General features: G+C 50.9%; 2 protein-coding genes across 3 annotated transcripts; one reads left to right on the top strand and one right to left on the bottom strand.

Moving 5' to 3' along the window:
- Positions 1-2,106: 2,106 nt before the first annotated feature.
- LOC120393382 (transcobalamin-1-like) lies at positions 2,107-9,706 on the bottom strand. Its single transcript, XM_039517875.1, has 9 exons — positions 9,603-9,706; positions 8,550-8,732; positions 6,816-6,965; positions 6,417-6,569; positions 6,054-6,232; positions 5,430-5,616; positions 3,206-3,395; positions 2,627-2,745; positions 2,107-2,400 (listed from the first exon to the last, which is right to left on the bottom strand). Exons 1-9 carry the CDS (start codon positions 9,679-9,681, stop codon positions 2,339-2,341), a joined length of 1,302 nt encoding a protein of 433 aa, XP_039373809.1. The 5' UTR covers positions 9,682-9,706; the 3' UTR covers positions 2,107-2,338.
- Positions 9,707-11,158: 1,452 nt separating this feature from the next.
- On the top strand, positions 11,159-24,765 carry LOC120393442 (zona pellucida sperm-binding protein 3-like). Of its 2 annotated transcripts, XM_039518001.1 has the most exons (9): positions 11,159-11,261; positions 13,668-13,846; positions 15,083-15,195; positions 16,097-16,200; positions 16,752-16,923; positions 17,771-17,882; positions 23,109-23,295; positions 23,745-23,987; positions 24,480-24,765. In XM_039518001.1, the coding sequence occupies exons 1-9, from the start codon at positions 11,192-11,194 to the stop codon at positions 24,734-24,736; spliced, it is 1,437 nt and encodes a 478-aa protein (XP_039373935.1). In that variant the 5' UTR covers positions 11,159-11,191; the 3' UTR covers positions 24,737-24,765. The 2 variants fall into 2 exon arrangements, with proteins under 2 accessions (XP_039373935.1, XP_039373936.1); XM_039518002.1 differs by lacking the exon at positions 13,668-13,846 and having other exon boundaries at positions 11,180-11,261.
- The last annotated feature ends 426 nt before the right edge of the window (positions 24,766-25,191 follow it).

Raw genomic sequence — 25,191 nt, 5'->3', positions numbered from 1 at the left:
GTTAACCTGGCTGCTGTTTCAGCAGCCAGCATGAGGTTTCAGCCTGAACGCCCTGTTTCTCTAAACGGGGATGACTTGCATGTCTCCCGGAGCAGTTGCTCCAGGCTGGAAGCTGGCCTGGCTGGAGAACAGTTCTTATGATTCTATGATTTATGCAGCTATGAGGATGAGCTTTTAAAGGGAAAAAGCTGCAGGGAGCTAAGGAGCTAAATCCCTTTAGTGCCCCTGAACACCCTGACCCACTTAACCATGCATTTCTTGGGTGCTGATCACTGCAGTGTCTGGATCCCAAAGGGCTGCTGCTGCAGCACATTCCCCAAGGCAGTGAGGATTCCCCCCGCCCCGCCATCAGCTCCCATCCTCCCCATGTTGTGCTTACAGCGTAGGCAGTGTCCTACTTTTACTACTTGTGGCCCTGTATCAAAGGACAGCTGAGTGGGGAAGGTGGAGATGTAGACAGAGGGGTGCTGGGCCAAACCCGAGTGACGCTGAAACCCTGCACACCAGGTCGCACTGCTGCTTGGTTTGGGGGCCCTGTGAAATGGGGCACCCATTACAGCCTTCCCACCCACCCCTGCATGCTGAGTGGATGTGGGAAATACTCTTCTTCAGCCAGGACATGGGGGTTGGGGCATCGACATGGGACAGTCCCGCTAATCCTCGGACAGTCTGCCACTCTGGCTCAATGTGTAACTGGCACTAAATTGGAGAGGGCAGCAAACGCACACTTGGGGGTCGGGGACTGTGACCTGGAGAGATCAGAGCAGGGGGGCTTCAGGGACTTTTTGTCCTGTGTATGTATAGCGCCCAGCACCATTGGGACCTGGATAAATCAATAATAACTAGAAGCCGGTTCATTCCCTTTAGAGCTGGTGGGAGAAAGGCGAGTATGCGCACGCACACACAAAAAACCACCCCCCCCCATTTGAATGTTGGGTTTTTTTTGATATTTCAAAACAATTTTGTTTTGTAAGGCTGGGGGAGGGTGGAACTAAAAAAGGGAAGGAAAGAAGGGTTTATTTTCCTTACAAAATGATATTAAAAATGGATTTTTTTGATCCACACAAACATTTTTGTTGGGAATGAAAAGCCATTTTTCATTGGAAAACACTTTTCCACTAGAAAGTTTCCACTGGCTCTGACTCCCATCACTCTCCCTAGCCCTCTCCCTGTTTTTTTTCTTTTTCTAACTCCCTAGGCAGTAATCTCCGAGTGGGTTGTGATGGCAGAAGTGGGGTGCTGGGGGGGGGGGGGCACGTGCCTATGGGAAGAGCCATCTCCAAAGACACAGCCACAGAGCGGAGCCTCCTCTAACCATGGTCCATGATCCAGGCCTCTGACACCTCTGGGTTCTGCTGTGGAGGCTCAGTGGATATCACAGTCTGGGGTTTACTGCTCCTGCCCCCTGTAGGGTGAGTCCACAGCTCTAGCCCCTTTCCCTTCAGGCCCAGTTTCCAAGGGCCAGGTGAGGTGGCTGAGGCCACCACTGCTAGGGCTGAAGGGCTACGTCCCCCAGCTGGCAGCTTTAGGAGAATCATCACCCTCCCATGTGGATCAGCCACTGGCTCGGACCCAGAATGGGTGAGGCAAGGAGCCCAGGAAGCGCTGCTGCTGGGGACCCAGGCAGAAGAAGGGGTTAGCTGGGCTGTTAACACCATTAGCCTCTTATTCTCCATCAGCAGTGCCCTCCAGCCTGCCCTGCTACACCAAGGGCCCCAACGACCTCCCACTAACGATCCTACAGCTAGTGCCACAGCAATGGAGATTCCAGGCCTGGGGACCAACTACCCAGACCCAGTGGTCCATTGGCCAGGGCCCCAGAGGGGATGGTGACTCCATGGTGAGCCCAGCACCCCATTAGCCAGTATCATGTAGGAGACAGAGTCTTTAGGGTGAGTCCGGCACCTCATTGGCCAGTGCCATGGATGGGATGGTTGCTCCCGAGTGAGCCCTTATCTATGGTGGGGGAAGTGGCTGCCATGTGATGCAGCCCTGCTGCCATGCTGTGTTTCCAGATGGAGAGTGCCCATCAGAGGCACCATTACCCGCATTCACAGTTTCTCAGCCCCTCTCCTTGCCTGGAATCATCCTTGCGGTGCGGCCAGCTCTTGCAGAGAGTTTATTTCAGGAGTGAGGGCCAGACACAGGCAGAGCTTGGGAAACAGTCACACAGACATGACTACAAGACACAGTTGTCTCCAGGGGCCCATCCTACCCCGTCTCTGGGGGGAAGGGGTGGGGGCTGCTGAACCTTGAAATCTCTGGACAGTGGAAAGGCCAGGACAAGTTGCACCTTCTGGAGCACCCCTTGTCCCCAGGCTGGCCAGTGCCCTGGAGCTCAGTACACGGAGAATTTGACCTCCAGCCTCTCGCCGTTGGAGACGACGTAGTCCCCAGCACCTGGAACAAGAGAGGAAAGGGAGGGTAAGAGACAAAAATGGGGTCAGTGGCCCCTCAGCCCCAGCCACCCACCTGCACACCAGCCCCTCCCTGGGTCCATCCGTCTTCTCCAGGTTCTCATCCCCGCTTTCTCTTGTGCGTCTCACACCCCTCTTCCTCCCTCTCTCCCCCCACAGCCCCTCTCCCCTCACACAGCTCCCCACCCCTGCTCTCCCCACTGTCCCACCTTGGCTCAGCGGGATGCCATTGCTCAGGAGCTGCCAGTAGGTGCGGTGGTTGTTATCAGCCTGCAGCCCCTGCACGGAGGTGATGTACGGGCCCCAGGAGCTCTGCGTGTACGTGAAGCTACAGAGAGAGTCATGCAGGAGGCCTGGTTACCATTGCCTCATAGCATTCCCATCTCCCACTCTACAGGGACATGCAACTGAGGACACAGTGAGACTGAACCCCCATACCATTGGGGGAGGGGGAAGAGAAGGAAGGGATTGAGAAGCATCCAAGATGGTCCCTGCCTGAGCTCCAATCTCCCCATCCCAAGGAGACATTGTCCAGCTGAGTGATGCGGAGGAACCAGCCTTGATCCCCCTTCCCAGCCCTTGAGGGTTTAACCTGCCCCCAGCAAACTGCTGGCTGTGGAAGCCATGCAGGGTGGGGTAGCAGGGGCATGTCCCCCCTGTGATCCTAGGGACCTCTCTGTTTTTTAAATCTCTGTTGCCCTACGAGCCCCATGCTACCATCTAGCCTGCTCTCCACCACTGTCACTGCCATCAGCGATGGGTGCCGCATTGCCAGGCTGAGCAAGTACCTGAATTTGCTGGGCTCTTTATCCTGGGCGACCTCCATCACCTTGAAGAAGACGGAGCCCTGGGGCACGGTGACACTGATAGAGTCATTGAATGTGTTGTTTACACCATCGGCAACAGTGTAGGTGACTCTGATGCTAGGTGGGCGCCTAGTGGGTGAGGTGGGCCTGGCAGTGGACAGAGGGAGGTTATCTGTGTGGGGAAAAAGAGGAGAGAGGGTGAAGAATTGCCACATATACCTTGGAGAAAGCGACTCTCCCACTTCAAAAAGAATGAGGAGTACTTGTGGCACCTTAGAGACAATACATTTATTTAAGTATAAGCTTTCGTGGGCTAAAACCCACTTCATTGGATGCATGCAGTGGAAAATACAGTAGGAAGATATATATATATACACACACACACATAGAGAACATGAAAAAAATGGGTGTTGCCATACCAACTATAACGAGTGTAATCAGTTAAGGTGGGCAATTGTCAGCGGGAGAGAAAAAACTTTTGTAGTGATAATCAGGATGGCTCATTTCCAACAATTGACAAGAAGGTGTGAGTAACAGTAGGGGGAATAGTTCCACTGGAGTCAAGGGGAGAGAAAGAGGCAGAAGCAAAGATAGAGAGTATCTAGGCAATGGCCCTCTGGGCAGGAAATTAGCTGGGACTGAACCCAAGGCCCCTGGATCTATGATGATGATGCTCTAGTGCAGGGGTAGGCAACCTATGGCACGGGTGCCGAAGGTGACATGTGAGCTGATTTTCAGTGGCACTCACACTGCCTGGGTCCTGGTCACCGGTCTGGGGGGCGGGGGCTCTGCATTTTAATTTAGTTTTAAACGAAGCTTCTTAAACATTTTAAAAACCTTATTTACTTTACATACAACAATAGTTTAGTTATATATTATAGACTTATAGAAAGAGACCTTCTAAAAACATTAAAATGTATGTCTGGCACGTGAAACCTTAAATTAGAGTGAATAAATGAAGACTCAGCACACCACTTCTGAAAGGTTGCTGACCCCCTGCTCTAGTGATTGAGTTAAGTACAAGGATCGTTAGATTGAGACTCATAAATCTCTAGGCTCTCCAGTCACTAGATGGCGACATAGAACCACACTGGCTTAGCACAGGCTACATAGAACTGAGCAGGAATTTTTTAATGAACCATTTTTTCACTGAAATATGCCAATTCAGTGTCCGAACTGTTCATGAGGCAGTATTGGGTTGGTAGAAACTCCCACATCGAAACATGTTTGGCAGAAAGATTTCTGAACTGGAAAGCTTTGTTTTTTCAACCTGAAAAAACTTTTTGCTGAGAAATTTTAGTAAATTTACAGAGAAAAAAAGCAGGGAAGTTTGTAGTAGAAATATTTAGACACTATCAGAAGGAAACATTTTGATTGATACAAATAAAAAAAATTAATTTTTGTTTGTTTGTTTGTTTCTTTATTGGATTTTCAGTTTGCAAACATTTCTGAGAATTTTTTTTTGCCTTTTCAGCCTCATTCAGGATGGGAAAAATTTTTGAAATGTCAAAAATTCTCATGGGATGGGAAAACCATTCCCCTCCCCCGCTCATCCCTTGCTACATGTGCTTCTGTCCGCCGCAGGTACTTTAGATGGCCCCATCATCATCCTTAACAACATCCCGATGAGGCAGGACAGTGCTATTAACCACATTGTACACATGGGAAACTGAGGCACACAGGGTACATCTACACAGCAAAAAAATCCAAAAAACAACAAAAAAACCCCCATGGCAGCAAGTCTCAGAGCTTGAGTCCACTGATTTGGGCTTGAGCTCTGGGGCTAAAAATAGCAGTGTAGACGTTAGGGCTGAGACCTAACCCCTTGCCAGATTTAAGAACCCAGGCTCCAGCCCAAGCCCAAACAGCGACACTGCTATTTCTAGCCTCCAGCGTGAGCCCCACGAGCCCATGTCAGTTGACCCAAGCTCTGAATCTTGCTGCCAGAGGGTTTTTCTTTCTTTCTTTCTTTTGCAGTGTAGATGTACCCCTAGTGACTTGCCCAAGGAGTCATTGGCTGAGCAGGGAGCTGAACATGGGTCTTCTAAATGCCAGGTAAGAGCCCAACCACGAGGCAACCCTTCCACTGCATGGTTGAATTAATGGGCTCTGTCTGCCTGGGTGCTACCAGTTCTCATGTCCTGGGAGAATGGGGCCTCTGGACTTAGCCACCCTAGGGATGCTGCCTTTGGTCTGCTCTTCTTACCTGGGTCCATGGAGCAGTTGAGCCTACTCACATCCAGGTAGGTCCTGTTCTCCAGGGAAGGGAGGACCTGGGAAGCAGCCATGGGGTTTTTGAATGTGCCCTGGGGAATCTCGCCCAGGACCCTGTGCAGAGTCTGGAGGCAGTTCCAGGCCCCGGGTTTCTGATAGCTGGATGAGACAGATAAGGCCTATGGAGGACAGAGAGGAAGGCAGGGTTACCTGCTGGGGCCTGGCTGCCCATGCCCAACATGACCGTGATAGAGGAGAAGACTGTGAGCAAAGGCAGCTGGGAAGGGGCTACAAGAACACGTCTGGATGGCCCACCAGGGAGAGAGCAGAAGGGTGAGTGGAATGTAGACAGAAGGGAGGGATATTTAAGGCCTTCTATCAGTGAGGGAATTTGCAGCCCCGATCCTCTGTTCTCTGGCACTGAGAGCTGCCTCCATTTATGGCAATATGGTGTTAACTCTGGAACCTACCAATGACACAGTAATTGCTGACATTAACTATTCCACAGCTGAATTATCCAGCTGCTCGGCAGTTGTGGGGAGGACCTTTGGGTTGTGGTTGAAGCTAGAATTCAGTCCCACCTCCTTTGATTCTCAATGGGACTGTGGTCCCTCACCTGCATAGCCAACCCAGTGCTGTAGATGTTCCCGATCACTCCATCTCTTCTCTTCTCAGCCAGGATTTTGTCCACTAGCCACTGCACATTCTGTCTGATCTTCTTATACACCTTCGGGGGAAGAGGCTGCCCCCTGGTCTGCAGGCATATCTGAGCCAGCACTGCCACCGCTGCAGTGTCTGTGGGGACCGGAAAAGCGGCTCAGATGGGACTGCCACGCCAGAGAGGGGTGAGGGAGAAGGTCATCCCAGCACTGACCCCATGGGGACAGTCACGGGGATCCCAGCTCATGCCACCCTGGGACCTCCCCACAGGGGAAGCCATGGACCCCCCAGGCATAGGAGGATGTATGCCTTTACCCACCCACAGAGAACTGGCCGCCGAGGTAATACTTCTTGTGGTCCGGGCTGAGGAGGGCGCTGGCACTGGCTGGTGAGAGGCGGCTGTTCACCTGGCACAGGGCCAGCACGTCCAAGCTGAGCTGGTAGAAGTTGGTCAAGGGGTTGCCATGGATCGCTGTGGGGGAGAGACCTCTTGTTAGCCACAGACATACTCCTAGACTGGGGACAGGACAGAGGGCGCAAAACTGGCGGGGGGGGGGGGATAGGGGGAAAGGGCCTGAGAGAGGGAGACAAAGAGAGATGGGGGGAGAAAGACGGGAAAGGGGGTGAGGGGATGGGAGAGCTCGACTGTGCAGGGGCAGAGGGATTGAGCCAGGCAGGATCTCTCCCCTCCCCCCGCCCCAAGGCTTGAGCTCCTCACCTATGTTCTGCAGCTCTGCCTTGAACTTCTGCTCCAGGAGACGCACCAGATTGATGGTGGAGCTGTTTGCAGAGACCCGCCGGGGGTCAGAGCAGGAGGCCTGTTGAGCCAGGATATTGAGGGCCACCTGGCCCGAGGAGAAGGACGCAACTGAAAAGCAGCGCGCCAGGGATGAGGGTCAGTGGGGCTGGTCATGCTGCAAACCTGCCCTATGCTCCCTGCCCCAGCCTCTATCTCTGCCTCTGGCTCCCTGCCCCCGCCTCTATCTCTCTGCCCCAACCACTGTGTCTGCCCCGTCCCAGCCTCCCTGCACCTCTCCCCCCTTGGGTGTGTCTCTTTTCCCCCCACCCCACGCCACCCCATCAGTCTGTCTGTTCCTATCTGTCTCCCTTTATTTTCCTGCCTTTCTCTTCTCCCTTTGGTTTCATGCTTTTCGGAAGGGAGCAGCAGTTTCAGCACCAGCATTGTTGTACCCGATGGAGATGCGAAGGGATGCGAAGGGGGTTGGGAGATGGCTGTGGTTTTGGGGCTGCTGTGGGGCACAGTGGGCCTGGGGAGATGGCTGTGGTTTTGGGGCTGCTGTGGGGCACAGTGGGCATGGGGGGATGGCTGTGGTTTTGGGGGTGCTGTGGGGCACAGTGGGCCTGGGGAGATGGCTGTGGTTTTGGGGCTGCTGTGGGGCACAGTGGGCATGGGGGGATGGCTGTGGTTTTGGGGCTGCTGTGGGGCACAGTGGGCCTGGGGAGATGGCTGTGGTTTTGGGGCTGCTGTGGGGCACAGTGGGCATGGGGGGATGGCTGTGGTTTTGGGGCTGCTGTGGGGCACAGTGGGCCTGGGGAGATGGCTGTGGTTTTGGGGCTGCTGTGGGGCACAGTGGGTCTGGGGAGATGGCTGTGGTTTTGGGGTGCTGTGGGGCACAGTGGGCATGGGGATGGCTGTGGTTTTGGGGCTGCTGTGGGGCACAGAGATGGCTGTGGTTTTGGGCTGCTGTGGGCACAGTGGGCATGGGGGGATGGCTGTGGTTTTGGGGGTGCTGTGGGGCACAGTGGGCATGGGGGGATGGCTGTGGTTTTGGGGGGTGCTGTGGGGCACAGTGGGTGTGGAGAGATGGCTGTGGTTTTGGGGGTGCTGTGGGACACAGTGGGCCTGGGGAGATGGCTGTGGTTCTGGGGGGTGCTGTGGGACACAGTGGGCATGGGGAGATGGCTGTGGTTTTGGGGGTGCTGTGGGGCACAGTGGGCATGGGGAGACAGCTGTGGTTTTGGGGCTGCTGTGGGGCACAGTGGGCATGGGGGGATGGCTGTGGTTTTGGGGGTGCTGTGGGGCACAGTGGGCATGGGGGGATGGCTGTGGTTTTGGGGTGCTGTGGGGCACAGTGGGCATGGGGGGATGGCTGTGGTTTTGGGGGGTGCTGTGGGGCACAGTGGGTGTGGAGAGATGGCTGTGGTTTTGGGGGGTGCTGTGGGGCACTGTGGGCATGGGGAGATGGCTGTGGTTTTGGGGCTGCTATGAGGTCACCTCTATCTCCCAGAGGGGTGCATATTTGGGGGACAGCTTTGTTGTGGGGTCACCATTACCCTTTCAGGGGTCTGACTTTATGTGTGGTGTTGTTGAGGACCCCACTTCCCAATGGGAGTTGCTGGGTTGGGAAGGCTGGTTCTATTTGGGGAGCAGTGTCAGAGTCCCACATGCCTGGTGGGTGTCTATGTGTGGGGAGGGGGGCAGAGCCCTTACCAGCTCGCTCCACTGCGTCCTGACTCAGTTTGTTCAGCATGTCCTGCTCAATGCGCTTGTTGTGCTCCTGGGCCAGCCTCAGGGCGAGCAGGATGCTGGGGTTCGGGGGAGCACTAGCATTCACCGAATAGATCATCTTCTTCTGCAGATCCCTCACTAGGGGGCGCTCAGCCTCGTTCACGGCTGGTGGAGGAGCCAGGATGACACGTGGGTAGTCACAGCTGGGGACCTATACAACCTCCCCACCCCCCACCCCCAGCTCTCAGAACCAGCTGAGCGGGGAATGGGGGGCCCCAGGCATCAGCCAGGAGGAAGTTAGCACACCCCAGTCCTAGCCCCACGCCAATTACACCCTATTTCTAAGCCCACCTTCATCAGCCCCCGCCCCCAAACCTCCCTGCCCACCCCCCAGTCTCTCCCTGGCATTCTAGCTATACAGAGATGTTCTGCACAGGCTGTTTGCACATGGTGAAGGGAGGGCACAGTCTCTGCAGCCCCCTAGGTAGATAGGGTGTGACTCTGGCACCTGAGCCAGCCAGCATCTCCAGTGCCCAATGCTGGCACAGTCCCATGCTGCAGGTCACCTGTGTCCTGGCCCAGAAACAGCTGCATCCATGATCCCTGCCCCCACTTCCCTATCTCCCCACCCCCCATACCATGTGTGAAATTTCCCAGGCTGGTGCAAGAGTCAGGAGAGATGGGAGGCGAGAGGCTGCCATGGCCTGGATGGCAGGGGCAATGAGGCTATTATTGTTCAGCCTCCAATGGGACATCAGGAAGGGAAACGCCTCCTGAGCTCCCAGGCGAATTGGATGGACTAGCTTCCAGGTTTGGATGATGTTTACACTGCACACCGGTGTTGGCAGCAGAGATGACAGGAGTAGCTTGCACCACAGTGAAAAGCAGGCTGTGCCCAGTCTGCGGGGTGTAGCTACACGAGTCAAGAGAAGGCTCTTGTGAGGAAGGCAGTGGGGAAAGGCTCCCTTCCTCCTGCCACCCCAGAATTCACATCACAGAGGGGAGGAGCATATGGCACAGGTCCATTTGACTCACCACAGCCTTGGCACAGCCCCCCAGGGGCAAGGTACAGGAGCAGGAGCCCAATTAGCGTGATCACCAAAGTCCTCCTCATCTCTCCGTCTCCAGTCACTGTCTGGCTGTGCTGGGACCTGGACTAGGACCTGGTATTTATCAGCTGGAAGGAGGCGGGGACACCAGGGTGCCTTGCCCTCCTCTCCTGGCTTGCCTAACCCTGCTACTTCCCCATAGCAGACGGGAGACATTGAGCAATGCCCAGTAGTATGGGCAGGTCTGTGCTCCAGAGACTGGCACAGATAGAGCTGGCCGGGGCTGTCAGACCACTACTCTCTCCCCATAGCCTCTGGGTGCTGTGAGGAGCCAACTGGCACCAGAGACCTAGATGGAATTCTTCCCGTCACAGTTCACACCCGTGTCCCCCACCACCCTGGTGAACCTGGTGCCACCGGCTCCAGGTGACATCTCACTGGAGGGTCATACGACTGTGAGGCCACAGCTGGCTAACACCTCCGCCCAGATACATGGACACCACAGGCCACTCCAGTGAAGTTGTGCACCAGGATAACAGAGAGGGAATTTGGGCTTCTTGGTTTTATCCCTTTCTGGTTTCGCAGGTCATTGTGTGTAGATGACCCTGGCCATAAGCTGGGATTGAGGGGTATCAGGAGAGCTGGTGTAGGGAGCCCTGGGATAGGATAGCAGAGGGTTACAGGTTGGGATTAAGGGGCCTTGGCAGAGCTGTGAGGGGAGGCCAGGGCTGGGGTAACAGGGCACTGTGGGTTGGGATTGAGGTTCATCAGCACCAGAACTGTGTGTGGCAGGGGTCCCAGGGATGGGATAGTGGGGTCAGGATTGACAGGCAGTGGTAGAGCTGGCTGGGAGCTCAGGATGTCACTGAGGTGGTTGATTCTGGGGTCCAGGACCCCAATGATTTCAGCTGAAACCAGGGCTGCCCAGAACCTCTGAATAGCAGCCCCAGGAGTCTCAAATTAGGCACCCAAATCTAGTGGGTGCTTGAAAAATTAGCCCTTGAATGTTCTGTGCCTCGGTTTCCCATCAGTATAATGGGGGTGATCATCTCTTCCTCACTCACCAACTGAGGTGAGGGGAGAGTTAGTTTATCCATCTGTGTGTAGCACTAGGAGATCCTTGCCTGGGAGGTGGGGTGTTGTGGTCTTGCCTGTGTATGAGGGTTTCATCCCCCAGTGTTGAAGGGATACAGGGAAACAATGGGCAGAAACTTTACAAACAAACCGGCTCTTATAACAAATGGGTTGTAAACAGACATAAAGTCTCTTACAGAAGTGGGTAGGTGGCTTTTAATTTACCTTCACTAGGAAAGGGGCAAAGTTACCACCCCTGGGAGCTGACCCTACAACCACAAGGGCTCAGGGTTGCACACATCTACTAGATGGAGCCTGCTTGGCTTTGGCTGGCCACTCTCACTTGCCCCTTGTCAAAGCTGCAGACGATGGGACCGGCGCTGTGGCCCATGCTGGTAATGGAGAAATTGCAGACACCTGAGTGCTGCTGCCCCTGGTATAAAACCAGCCAATGGGGGCAGCTTTTCCTCATGTGGCTGTTTCCTGAAGGGGGAGTGGAAGATGGGAGCTCCTGTGGGTTGTTGGGCTTTGCTCCTTTTAGTCACTGGTGCTTGGGCTCAAAATGCTTCAGGTAAAGTGGGGGGAATGAGGGGTGCTGGGTGTAAACTGAGCCTTTTGCTGTGGTTTATCCTCCAACTGTTTGGGGCCTTCCTGCTCTGGGTTCTAGCCTCCTGGAAGAGCTGCTGGGTGGGCAGAGCCGGATCCAGATCCTGTTGTTCATTTGTTTCACTGGAACTTTATGTTCTGGGCAGGTAAAACCTAGGGCTCTCCTGTATGCAATGTATTCTGGGCACCTGCTCAGTGACTTATCTGCTGGCAGGGTGCCTACAAAGCTTCACTTCCTCCTGGCCATCATGGGGAAACTCCAGTCTCCCTGCAGATGCCAGGTGTGGAAGCTGCTCCCTCTGCCAGTCTGTGGCTTTAAATCTCCCTAAGTATGCAACTTCCCTAGGGCCTAAATAGCTAATCTCTTACTTTATGCAGTGTAGCCATGTTGGTCCCAGGATATTTCAGTGACAAAGTGGGGGAGGTAATACCTCTTAGTGGACCAATATGGCCCAATAAAAGATATTATCTCACCCACCTTGTTTCTCTAATCTCTTGTCTTGTAAAACAGTGGTAGATGCTGCCACTATTCAACAGAAGGGTCTCCAGCCTGCTGATGATGGGAGTTGGGGAAGCAGTTATTGATGTTGGAGCTGCAGTAAGGTGATGAGATGTAGCTGAGGCCTGCAGTGAGGAATCCACTGTGCTTCTCTTTTCTCTCTTCTGCCTGCCCCCCCACCCCTGCAACCCTTGACTTTGTCCCAGGTGGGATGGGTCTGAGCGGTTCGTGGGTTCATAGACCTGCCCTCTCAAAGGATACAACACTGCATTTTGGTGGCTGGCTTCCTGGGGCTTAGTGGCAGCAATGAGACAGCTACCACAAGAAGAACCTTCACTGTTATCTAGGTGCCTCTGATGGCATGAGATCTGTAACACAAGGAGATACCAGCAGGACACTCCTGTGTGCCCACTTATGAGACTTCTGGGGTGGTATTGCCTAGTGGCTAGAGTGGGTTGGAGCACTGAGTTGGGGGCCCTGGGTTGTAGTCCTTGCTCTGCAGAGGTGACCTTGCTGAAACCAAAGATTGCCAGAGTGGCTGCTGGATTTCTGGGTACCTCATTTTTGGGGTGTCTGGCTTGAGGCACCCACAGATTCAGCAGTTGCTTCCCAACATCTGACTCTATCTCCTGCCCCCCCCTCCCCCTTGGGATGCTTGGTGGCAAGCTACATTGGTGCTCCTCAATGCCTTTTGGGTCCTTTAATGGTTAATGCTCTCACATTCTCCTGCCTCTAACCTGGTTTTATCAGTGAGATCTGTCGTAGCCAGTGTAACCTGCTGGCTGACAGTTTCCTTGTTCTGCCTCCACAATCAGGGGAGATGGCTGAAGGCAGCTGTCTGGTATTTCAGCTCTGGGGTTGGTAGAGCCTGGCACTACTCTGGCTCCATTTTCCACTCCCCTGAAACGGAGAGGATTCCTGGTGGCCCACGTCTGAGTAGGAAAGATGTGGGAGGCTGGGGGCTGTTGGAGACCTAGTCTGGGCAGACTAGGGCAGGTCTCCACTCAGACTTTTGTCAGTCAAGGGTGGGTGGTGGGGAGAGAACATGGTAAGCTGCCAAAAATCCCCATGTAATCACAGCTATGACAACAGAAGGGAGCTTCTCTTGGCTTAGCAAATGTTGTTCCAGGAAGTGGTATTACTCTGCTGACAGGAAAAACATCTTCTGTTGGCATAAGCTCAGCCTGCACTAGGGGGCTTTGTCATATAGCTCTAACAGACTAGTATTGTGTAGACAAAGACAAGGTCCGAGTCTCCATATACCTTGCATGTCACCAGTGTGCTATTGCAACTCAAAGACATCTAGCTCCAGGATGCAGTAGCTGCCATAGGTCTAAGGACTGTCTTGCTCAGTGTAATGAGGTGCAAAGGACATATCACTGTCAGTGATGGAGGTTGGTGGATCCTCTAATCACATCACTGGATGCTCACCCCTTCTTCTGCTGACACTGGGCTTGTCCATCTGGTCACATTGTCACTAGCTGCTCTTCCCAGGGGTGGCATCAGTGCATGCCCCTGGGCAGCAGTAACCAGGGATGAGCTGTTGGGGTGGTGGGGAGATCCCCTCTCCTGCTAGCACAGATCTGGTAGCTGGCCCCTGGGAGGCACAGGGCAGGTGTTTGGAATGGAGTGGAAGGAGCATGTTGGGGTTGCAGCTACTGGGAGCAACTGGAATTTTGGCCCTGATCCTTGTAGTGATGTATGTAAATATCCAGCATCACTGACCGTCTGGGCTGTAGGGTATCTACCCAGCCCTTCCTGAACTCCTGTGTTCTGGGAGTGGTGTAAATCCCAGGACAGGGTTTCTGGGGCTGTTGTGTCTGGAGGATGCTGTGGCTATGAGTCTGTTAACCCTGTGCGCTCCGTCTGCAGTGTTGGTGGTGTGTGGCAGCTCGCAGCTTCAGATCACGGTGCTGGCGGATCTCTTTGGCAATGGTGTGACTGTCTCCGCCAGGGAGCTGACGCTGGGGGCTGGCTGTGCTGTGACAGCTGTTGGGCCAGATAGATTCCAGCTAGAATATCTGCTATCAGCATGTGGGGCCACCATGGAGGTGAGAGCAGAGACCAGTGTGGGGCTGCGTATGTGGGTGGGTGTCAATCTTTCTCTTCCTGCTGAGTGCACCCTGGTTTCAGTCCTCAGCCCCTACCCCCACAACCTCCCTTTTCTCCTGAGGGACACCCACCTTTCTTGAGTGATGGAAATCAAGCCTCACATTCACTCACTCCACTGCTGGACACAGAGCAGACTCACTGCAATGAGGCTCTTCTTGAATCTGGATACACCCTGTCCCATGCAGGAGAGAACTAATAGGGGATCTATATCCAAGGAAGCCCTTGGGTGAAGGGGAGCCCAGGGGAGAGGGCCTTTTAGCCATTGGATACTAACGCATAGCATTTCACTTCATGGCTGCAGGTAAACTGGGTGCAATGGTACAGTGTCTAAAGTGCATTGCAGGAGCTGTGGAGGGCTTAACACTGCCCATGAGCAGGCACAATGCAAGTGCTGAAGCAGATCTATGAATGCTGGCTTGTGAAATTGCTTGGGTAACTCCTGCCTTCCTCTGGTGCCCACAGGTTCCTGCATTTGCAGGAGGTGGGGATACACAGACTGATCTAAAATAGGAAGTTACAGGCCTTGGAATTATTGGAGCTGGAAGCAGTGCCCAGGGTTCCCCATGTACTCAGCATGCCCCTACGGGAAGGGACTCTCCATTGCCCCCATCTGAAAAATGACAGACTTCCCATATTCCATGGTGGTCCTGAGGCTTAATTCATGTTCACATGTGATGAGGTGCTCAGGTGGAAGGTACCACTGTAACCCCCTCTTTCAGGGCACTGCATGTCCCCTCTAGTGGCTGACTTGTGGAGGCTTGACTCTGCTACAGCCCCTGGCTAGAAGATGGATTCCTCTGGATCTTGTGGTAGCCGCTCCTGCTCCTAGGAGTCCCAGCACTAGGTCCAAGCCCTGATGTTGGCCCAGGAGGGGGCTGATGATCCTATAGCAATGATGAACCTATTCTCCTCTCCCTCTAGCTGGAGTCTCTTCACTACCTGCCCCCCTTGAATGGCAGTGGCTGGAGGGTTGAGGGCCAAATGTGGTGCCCTACTGGCTGGTGCTCTGAGGTGTCTCTCCAATGGTGTATGCACCTTCTCCTTCTGGCTGGTCAACGTAGCTATCCTCCTGGGCTCTAGCTGGACAGGAGGCCCTGCTGCTGGGTGGATGGAGCAGGGTGCAGCTGAGTAGCCTTGTGGGATACTGATCCTTGGCTGTGTTTTGCTCTGCATAGCTCCTCCCTGACACCATCCACTACAGAAATTTCCTCCACTACAGACCTTCTGCTGTGAGGGGCGTGATCCGAGCCAGTGCCATCTCCCTCCCCATAGACTGCTTCTACCCCAGGTGAGTGAGCATCCTCCATGCAGTGGTGGGTGCTGAGAACTGTCCCAAGTTGCTTCAAGGAGCAAAGTCTTTCCCCATTACCTGGACTTGTTCACCCTCCTGCCAAGGGTGGCCTTGGCATTGCAGGGCTGCCCCACTGAGCTTTGCTAATGGCCAGGAAGTCAGGAGTCCTGGATTGTCCTGCTGAGGGTGGGATGTGGTTGCTGGGTCTGTCACACCAAGGCTGGGTAGTCAGTCAACTAGGGCTGCCCAGGTCTTTAACACTCATAGCTCAGCTGCAGGAACACACAACTGAGCAGAGCCTTGGTGGGGCCTGATGTCCATGTGACCTGCCTGTCACCTGCACTAGTGCAATGCTGACCTGCTACTGCCATGCTACTGCCATGCACATGCCATGCTAGTGCACATGGTGAGACAAGGAAATAGATTCAAACACTAATGCACTAGGGCTCACAGATGTCTCAGCTGGGTTCTTCACCAAAGCTCTGCTCTGGCTACACCATATTCCTGGCTTGAGCCAGGGGATGGAGGGGTGGCTGTAGATCAAGGGTGCTCAAACTGGGGGTCAGGACCCCTCAGGGGGTCACAAGCTGTCAGCCTCCACCCCAAACCTCCCTTTGCCTCCAGCATTTTATAATGGTGTTTAAATATGTTTTTAATTATAAGGGGGAAGTTGCACTCAGAGGCTTGCTATGTGAAAGGGGTCCCCAGTACAAGTTTGAGAACCACTGCTCTAGATGCTATGATGTGTAACTGCAGAGTCCTGCTGGGGGTGGGGTGTGTGTGCGCGCACACTACACAATGGCTGCCAGGATACCTCCAAAGGGGAGAGCCATGTGCCACCACACAACAGGAGATCCTGGGTGTGTGGAAGAGGTAGTGATTGTCGTCTCTGTTCCAGGACTGGTAATGTCTCTTCCTTGGGCCTCCAGCCCACCTGGGTCCCCTTCAGCTCCACCCTAATGCACAGACGGCGCCTGGACTTTGCCCTAGATGTATATGACAGTGAGTGCTGGTGTATTTTTTTTGGGGGGGGGCGCACTTGGGAGTCTCCAGGGATCCCACCCAGTCTATGGCTAAATGGCAGGCTGGCCTCGGATCCCCCTAGCCAGGCTTGTCTCCAGGGGATGGGTTAAGAAGGGACTTTATTGCCCATGCAGATACTACCTAAACTGTTCACAAAAAGGGGGAAGTGGGGGCACCCCAAGTTTGGTTAATGTACCTCAGTCCTGTTCTCTCCCAGCCCTGCCAACACCCCTTTCTCTCATCCCTGAGCTCCCCTTACCTTGACCCATAGCCCTCTCATATTCCAGCTGTTAGTACCCCTCAGTCCCACCTTACCGCCCCTATTCTAGCCTTGGGTTCCCCCTCCCACAGATCTGTTGATGCCACCCTCAATCCTCCTGTTTTCTTGCTGATCTCTCCTGCCTTACATGCCTCTCTCCCTGGCAGACTCCTTGCTAGTGTGTTCAGGGGGTGGGGTGGGGGCAGTGCCAGCTAGGTAGGAACAAGGAGGGTTCAGGTGAGTGTCATCCCCCAATCTTCTTTGTCCTCAGGTACCTGGTCATCCCCTCTGTCTGACCCCACTTACTACCTTGGTGACCTGATAAACATCCAGGCATCTGTGAGAACTGGCAGCCATGCACCTCTGAGGATCTATGTGGATGAGTGTGTGGCACAGCCAAGTGCAGCATCTTCCATAAAATATGAGGTCATCACAGACCACGGGTGAGTGTCTGGGGCAGAAGACTCTGAATGGGCTTTAGTGTCTGGTACCAAAGCATCATTTTATCTAGCAGGACTAGGCAGCACTGGCCCATGGAGGGAAGTGGATGGTGGGCCTTCTAGGTTATTAGTAGGGCCCTACCAAATTCAGGGTCCATTTTGGTCAATTTCAGTTTTAGGATTTAAAAAATCCTAAAATTTCATTATTTCAGCTATTTAAATCTGAAATTTCAGTGTTGTAACTGCAGGGATCCTGACCCAAAAGGAGTTTGGAGGGTGGGAGATCAAAAGGTTATTGTAGGCAGCGTCTCAACCCTGCCTACTACCCTTACTTCTGTGCTGCTGCTGGTGAGGTGCTGCCTTCAGAGCTGGGTGCCTGGCCAACAGCCACTGCTCTCTGGCTGCCCAGATCTGAAGGCAGCAAAGAAGTAAGGGTGGCAATACCATGAGCCCCCTAAAATCTTGTGACCCCCTTGCAGGACCCCCAATTTGATAAACACTGGCCTCCCCTGTGACCACTGTATAGTATAGGGTAAAAGCACAAAAGACCAGATTTCATGGGGGGAGGCCAAATTTCAGTCCATGACTTGTTTTTCATGTCCATGAGTTTGGTAGGGCCCTCGTTATGAGTAATGGTCTGTACAACTTGTATCTCCAGGCTACTCAGCAGGCTGCTGGCTGCTCCACCATTGCCCCAAATCCCCACGATTCCTTGTCTCCTCACCCCTGGGATCTGGGTGAGACCCTGCTTAAGCTGTTTCTCAGGTCCCATGTGGACAGTCTGGGAACCAGGATGATGACCACTCATGGCACTGAGGTGGCTGGGTGGGTAACCCCCTCCTCCCTACAGGTGCCTTGTGGATGGGCAGCATAGCCGCTCTCGCTTCCTTGCCCCACGAGGCGACCAGTTCCTCCGTTTCCAGCTGGACACGTTTGTCTTCACCGGTGCTTCCAACAGCCAGGTCAGTACAGGGGGGGGCTGAGCCACCTGGAAAGGCAGACTTCCCTGTATGGGGTGGGTGTCATGGCTGCCATCTCCATGAGGGACTCTCCCACAGGGCCCTGCAAGGAGATGAGATGAGCTCTCTTGTCTTCTGTCCTAGAGATATGGATGGACAGAGATGTGGGGCAGAATAGCTGCTGTATGGTGTCAAAGTTAGACTCAGGACTCAGTTTGTCACACCACTCTGTTTTATTAGCACAGCGCTTTGGTAATAACACCCAGATAATGTGAGCACCATGCAAGACAAACTCTCATTTATGCAGATAAAAGGGTGAGAACGTAACAAGATAACAAAGGAAGCAGAATCTGATAAGTTTACCTGGGCTAGGCATGCCTATCTTATTTCCTTACTAACTATTACGGATCTTCTGTTAATGTTTTGCCATTAGCACCATTGTTTATGCCTCGTGTTTCTTTTCCTGGCACCTGTATTTCACATTTCTTATTTCTGCTTAAAGGTACATACAACACTTCTTTAATCCATTCTTATTTTTACAGTATAATTCATTCTACTTTCACAATCCCTCCTTTTGGTCAAGCTTTTGCCATGACCAGCATTTTACTGGGTTCCACATATTAACCGTTCTTTATTTCTTGATCAGTGATATTCAAAATCATCCTATTAGCATTCTGTTCTGGGGCAGTCACCTCGGTGGCATGCCTTACACAATTTTGGATACAACAGGAGACTGACTGAAAACATACAAAAATTATTAGGATGCCAAACAGGATAGTCAGGGCTCCCTGAAACAACCAGTTTCTTATGCCAGAGAAATTGAACAGGTTACTTAGCAGAGTTCTGTATGGAAGTGGCTCTTTATGGGGAAGATATGCGATTTGTTCTAAGTGGCTAGCGCGATCTATTACCTCATTAGTGTTTTCCAATGAGAACACAGTACCCTCCTTTGGCTGCCAGCACTATGGTCAATGCCTGATGGTTTTGGAAGGCCATCTGTCAGATCGCCCCTGTTTCTTTGGCCAGGGCTTCTAAACTTTCTCCAATTTTATTTGCCATTATTTTAACTACTTCTTGTAACCTCAGGAGCCTTTTTTCATGGTGTATTACTCCCCCAAGTGGGATAAAGGAACTGCCAATAGTCTCTTCCCAGGTGTCATTGCTGTTCCATATTGTGTTAAACGGACAAGGTCCTCCAGTGAGGTCTGAGGAATTGAGTGGGATAGCCAGGGCAGGAACACCAGTTTGAGAGTGGGCTGGGATGTGGCTGCAGATCCAGTATTTAGAAATATTAAGGGTCTGAGCTATCCACACTTGCTGCTGGATAAAAGAATTGCCATTGTGGATTCCCCAGACCTTAAGACACCAGCAGCTGAGGAACAGGTGCCACCAGAGGCGCATGTTGGAGGCAGGGCCCTTCTGGTTCTGACAACCTCAACTGAGGGAATCACAGTCACGGTTTTATGTCCAGCAGGCGCTAGGCTCACTACTGCTGCTTCTTGGGCCTTGCTATAGGTCATCGTCTGCTTCTGGCAACCCTTACAAGAGCGTAGATTGTAAGGTATTGCAGGCTGTTCCTCTACGTCGTCTTCTGGAGTCAAAATTGACTCTGCATGGTCCTGAGGTGGTGATTGGTTTGCTGGGTGTGGTGCATTCTTACACTGCAAAGCATATATCCACTCTGCTGCAATGCCAGACAGTTTAACAGCTGTTTAACAGCTGTCTGACAAGTTTGTGAATTAGTGAAGTAACCAGGATATACCTCCTACATTGCTGAAATTTGCGAGACCTTTCACCCACAAGATGGGCAAAATAGCTCATGACTGGGGAGAGAGTTATTTATTCTAACACAAGCTTCTAAGATCAGGAGTTGATATGGATGTTTTAGCAATATGACATGGATTTAAAGTGTAGTCTTTTTAAATATTTTAACTATGCCTTGTGTATCTGTGACCGATCAGAAAAGTAGAAATGACTCATTATTGCATTTGAAAATATTTTTAACCAAAAAAAGGCCATACAACCTAATAAATACCATTTTTTTCAAAAAAAAAAAGAAAAAAAAAAGCAGTACCTGATTCTTTATTTTTTTAAGTCTCTTTGCTTCTTTCCTTGACTCTGGCTATAACAATGGCCTTCACATCTTATCTTTCCCTGATGTATACATTTCTCATTAACACAAACAGGTTGAGAATACAAACAGCAGTATTTTATATCAAGCAAAAAGGCATTGCAAATTAAACCTTGCTAAGGTTCACAATTAATAACCAAGACAATTTACATTGAGACCCAGGCCTTCAATGTTTCTTTAATTTACTTAACATAGCCACAATAGAGAATCCTGTCTCTTACTAACTAAATCTTAAAACAAAAATGTATATTTAACTGGAGTGCCTAATTTCCTATACATATAGGAAACCATAGTAGACATTATAATACATCCTAAAACAAAAGGTTGGCCATAATCATTTATAAGGATTGTTCTGGTCTCATTCCTTTCTGCTATTCCAAAAAGGGTGGCTGACAGGATGAAATCAAATCATACATTAATTCTCATAGTACACTATAAAATCCAGTTCCTACATATCCCCCTTTTGACACTAAGATTATTAATCGCCAGTGTCACTTCTTATTTAGTCTGTGTAATAGAAAATAATGGGAGGTGATTTGGGCCTGTGGCTTTAGCTTTGCATACATTTGTTTTATCCAACAGCATATTTCAAACACTTCAATTAAAGACATACAATTTAAAACCAAAAACAATTAGGGGTAGTATTAGTATGCCAGTTGAGACTATTCAGAAAATGTTATACCAATGGTAAGCTGTTATGTCTTTCTGCAGTGACAATTCTTAACATGTCCCCATTTGTGTGTATAATATGAATGGTTCCATTTCCCACTTTATTTTTCCTAGGAACTATGTTCCTTTTTACCTTTAACAGATTGGTAACTTTTTTTGCCATTTAATGCCAAGACTGATAAGAGAACTCAGCTAAATCAGTGCTTACAGTAAGCTGAGACTTGTTGTTGTGGCAAATAGTAAATGTTGTTACTAGTAAACAGTACTTACATTACATTTACATTTGTCTTCTGGTGGGTTGCTAACACTTTTATCCTTTTAAAACACTTTTCCCCAAGAATAATACATACACATTGGTCTCATAATTCATCTTATCCCACATACAGGATTCTAGTGAGATGTCTTTACTACAGGGCTTTGGAGCAACAGGCATGGATAAGCATACTCACTTTTGAGGAGTCCACTTGGTACAACCTCTAGTGTCCAATAGTTTCCCTTCCTCACCAGCCCACTGGCTTGAGGTCTGGGGTAGCCAGAAGGATCCCAGGTGCAATCTGGGGAGTGGGCTAACTTTCCATATCTTTGCTTCCAGAGCCTGTTGTGCAATTTTAACAATTTCTTCACTTAACAAATTTTGTCTCACTGTACTGGCGACATACTGCATCCATTTATATTGATAAGTATTAAACAATTTATCTTTTTCTTTGCTTTAACAGATGTATCAACCTTAATATTCTCTGATATTACCCAAAACATCTTGTGTTCTAAATATCTGCATTTCAGTACATTCCATAGCTATCACAGTATGACTTTTTGTTTTTACCTTCATTTGTTTTTGTAATAGGTTGTTCTGTAGCTGGTATTAGCTTTTTCTGAAAGACAAAAATAACATTTTTCTACCCCTTTTGGGGTGGCATTGATTATTGCTTAAAGATTCTGTTCTTTTACAAATACCCTTGCTGATTGCAGGCAAAACAAAGGAATTACCCCCATATTTTCCTGTGTTTTTGTTCTATAGGCAGGCCAGGTTTTAATGGCTTCTACTTTTTAAGGGTTATGGGGAAATTATCCCACTGTTTAGTCATTAAATCCATGAGGTGGTGTACCTTAGTTTTTCCTCTTATATAGCAGACCAAGTTTGTAACGTTTTTCCTGCTGTGTTAAGCTTTAAGTTTCTGCACAGGTAATAGCTGAGAAGCATCAGGTATGTTTCTTATTTGCAGCTTCTTTTGTGCTGGCAGTTCTCACCTTTCTTTATCAGTTAGGTAACTTGCATCAACACAGGCTTGGCTTTTTGGATTCAAAGCCATCAGCAGAGCTCAGATGGTCTTAACAAACAGATCTGAAAAAGAAAACAGCCTATTGTGGCTCTTCTTGGAGCCTTAATGAATTAAAAAATTTAGCAATGTTTCATTTGCATTTTTTACCCCTTTCTACAATGTACACTGCACATGTCCTAGGGAAAATGCACATTCCTTCTATACTATAACTTTATGTAAAAATTGATATGGCTAATTTTTTTAAGGTGTAACTTTCTTGTTCTTAGTTTTTATGTACCCTTATCAAAGTGAGTCTGATTACACAAAGCCATTTTAAGGATCAGTGTTTTTAACATTGCTTTTTGTTTTGTGCACCTCACCTCTGCTGTTGCTTCAGAGGGGCACTGTTAATTTTTTATTCTTTCACTACAGCTTTTATCTGCATTTTTACAAAAAAACCAACCAACAAAGACTGCAGAATCTCTCCCTAGTCTCCTGATTTTGACTGCCCTATTGCAGCCATGACTTGTTTTTATTTAAAAACATTTTAAATTTTATAAAGAATCAAGTTACCCCTTAAGGGTTAAAGGCTAAATCCCAAAGCCAAACACCACTAATTACTTGTTTTTTGCAAAAGGGTTTATCAGTTTTGCAACTTTGAATTAAAGAGTCAAATGAATTTTTGGTGGCATTAAATAAAAACACAACCAATTTATCTCACACCTACAAAACAGGAGTTTTACAAACCAGATGTGCTGGTTTAGATTCTTAGAACTTGCATGGTGCTTACATTAATATGTAAGACACAAACCCTTATACAGATAAAAGGGCGAGAACATAAGATAACAAAGGAAGCAGAATCTAAGTTTACCTGGGCTAGGCATGCATATCTTATTTCCTTACTATTACCAATCTTCTGTTAATGTTTTGCCATTAGCACCATTGTTTATGCCTCATGTTTCTTTTCCTGGCACCTGTATTTCAAAATTTATTTCTGCTTAAAGGTACATCAACATTTCTTTAATCCATTCTTATTTTTACAATATAATTCATTCTACTTTCACAATGGTGAGAGGGGTCCCTCCGCCTGACCCCACAGAGTTGAGTTCTGGGCTCTCCCTGCATCCCATACAGAACCATACCTAGCTGTGACATCTCTCATGTTTTCAGATCTACCTCCTGTGCCACCTGAAGGCAGTGGCTGCTGGCCCTGCCAACCAGCACAACAAGGCCTGCTCCTATGACCCAGCCACTGCAGCCTGGCACTCCCATGAAGGAGGCAACTGCTCCTGCTGTGCTTCCCCTGCTGGCTGTGGGAGCAGGAGGCGGCGCCGGCATCTGCCTCAGGACAGGGAAGGTAACCTTGCCCCTGCCTTGAAACGCCCCCACAGTCCAGCTAGAGGAGCTTGCCTGGCTTCTGCCATTCCTTGGTGGGCTGGAGAGGCTGGCTGGGCTAATGTCTCCCTGGGATCCTCCAGTCTCTGTGCCCTGCCGCTCAGACTGCTCTGCCTTGGCAACAGAGCAGTGGCTGCTCTAGGGGCATGTGGCCCTTTCTAACATTTAGGGGAGTGGAGAGCTGCTTCCTTTCTTGCCCATGAGACTAAGCTCCCATCTGGCTGTCAGCTGAGCCCAGCTGCTTCTGATATGGGGGCTGGATAGATCATCTGGCTTGCTGCACATGTGGCTTCCACCCCACCAGACCCTGTGCTGATTGCTGGTGGGCATTGGCATGGTGGGAGGAGGGGGGAGAGGCATCCTGCATCTGCTCCCAGACTGGCTGCGCGCACGCTCTCTCTCTCTCTGCAGGACTCCTGGGAGAAGCAGACCTCCAGCTCGGCCCCATCAAGCTGGCCACCAATTCCTTCATTACACTGGGCTTCAGCCCCCTCACATTAGCTTCTACAGAGCCCACTTCTGCCACAGCAGGGGCTGTTGAGCTCTCTTCCACTGTGCCCATCTCCAGCACCCCTAAAGCCATCCACCCTGTCCTGTTCTCTCCCAATCGGGCTGTGAACCCCATTGTGAGAGGGGACACAAAGGATTCTTCGGGTGAGTGAGTGCTCTGATCTGCCCTCTGTCATGGGATGGTGGAGCTGACTGGAGTGAGACTCCCATGACCCATCTGTCAGTGGGTGTCTGTTGCTCAGTGTAGCCATGAGCAGTCTGGTCAACTCCTTATTGTCTCGTCAATTGGCAGAACTGATTAGGTGACTAATGGGGTTGCTGCCATTGGCTGCAGGACCCATATCCTGGAAATCTGGGGTATAGGGAGAGCAGGAGTCAGTTTTTCTCCCCCAAATAGAAATGGAGCCAAGCCACCATGTCCCACAAACAGTGTCCAGGAGGGGGTGGAAAAATGAGCCTTCCTGGGCATCTTTTTTTTCCCCCTTCCCTTCCCCACACACAAGGGTTGATGGCTTTAGGCAGCAGCCACCATTCCCTGGTGGAGAACAGCTGGGAGGCCTGTTGGAACCAGGCTGCTTTGACCACATGTCCTCACAGCCTCTCTCCTGAGCACTGCTCTGTATTTCTTTCCCACAGGGCTGCAGCTCCCCTTCTCTGTTACCACCCTGGCCATCGCAGTGCTGTGCTCACTCTTTGTCTTCCTGGGAATCCTGGGTTGCTACTGCTCCACCAAGCGCTACCACAGAGGATACCGGATGGGTGCTGTTGATGTTGCCTTGGGGGAGTCTGGTGCTGTTGCCATGGCACCCACAACCTCTGGGGACTCCAATATAGCCTCTAAGAAGCCTGGTGCTGTGGTGGCTGCGGCCTGTGGGGAGTCTGGCTCTGTATGAAACTAAATAAACCAGTTAGTCAATGGAAATGTCTCATTCCTCAGTGTGGGGGCAGCTGGGGTGGGGGTGACTTCAGCACCACCTGGCTGCTGTGAGCCTCTTCTGTCCCCAATTTAACTATGGCTATTCATATCAGTACCTTCTCCTTCAGGATCAGAAGACAAGCTGACCACTGAGGGTCCAATTTCCAAAAGAGCACTCCATCTTCCATATAGAGCTACAAGCTGATCTCTGGGCTGGGGGAGCTTCTTCCTCTTCAGCAACGGCTATACCATAAAACACCCACTATTTACCTTCCTCTGGGGCATGGCACTGCTGGGCACTGCCATGGGGTATGTGACAATGCCCACAATGATGGGGGAGGGGCTTGTTGCTGAGAGAACATTGTTACCTAGTTCTCTTACCCAAGTCATCATTGTTTCCTTTTCTGAGGTATTTCTTCCCCCACCCCCTGG

This window comes from Mauremys reevesii, unplaced genomic scaffold (genome assembly GCF_016161935.1).
Source record: "Mauremys reevesii isolate NIE-2019 unplaced genomic scaffold, ASM1616193v1 Contig2, whole genome shotgun sequence".
In the NCBI taxonomy this organism is placed as follows: Eukaryota; Metazoa; Chordata; order Testudines; family Geoemydidae; genus Mauremys; species Mauremys reevesii.
This window is presented reverse-complemented; position numbering and strand designations above follow the sequence as displayed.

Bases quoted from the DNA above. Each gene is read 5' to 3' on its own strand.
- LOC120393442 (XM_039518001.1), top strand. From the start codon at position 11,192: ATGGGAGCTCCTGTGGGTTGTTGGGCTTTGCTCCTTTTAGTCACTGGT. The intron at 15,196-16,096 runs GTGAGTGAGCAT...TCTCTGTTCCAG, and splicing joins ATAGACTGCTTCTACCCCAG to GACTGGTAATGTCTCTTCCT. The intron at 23,296-23,744 runs GTAACCTTGCCC...CTCTCTCTGCAG, and splicing joins TCTGCCTCAGGACAGGGAAG to GACTCCTGGGAGAAGCAGAC.
- LOC120393382 (XM_039517875.1), bottom strand. From the start codon at position 9,681: ATGAGGAGGACTTTGGTGATCACGCTAATTGGGCTCCTGCTCCTGTAC. The intron at 6,570-6,815 runs GTGAGGAGCTCA...TCTCCCCCACAG, and splicing joins GGCAGAGCTGCAGAACATAG to CGATCCATGGCAACCCCTTG. The intron at 5,617-6,053 runs GTGAGGGACCAC...TGTCCTCCATAG, and splicing joins GCACTGGGTTGGCTATGCAG to GCCTTATCTGTCTCATCCAG.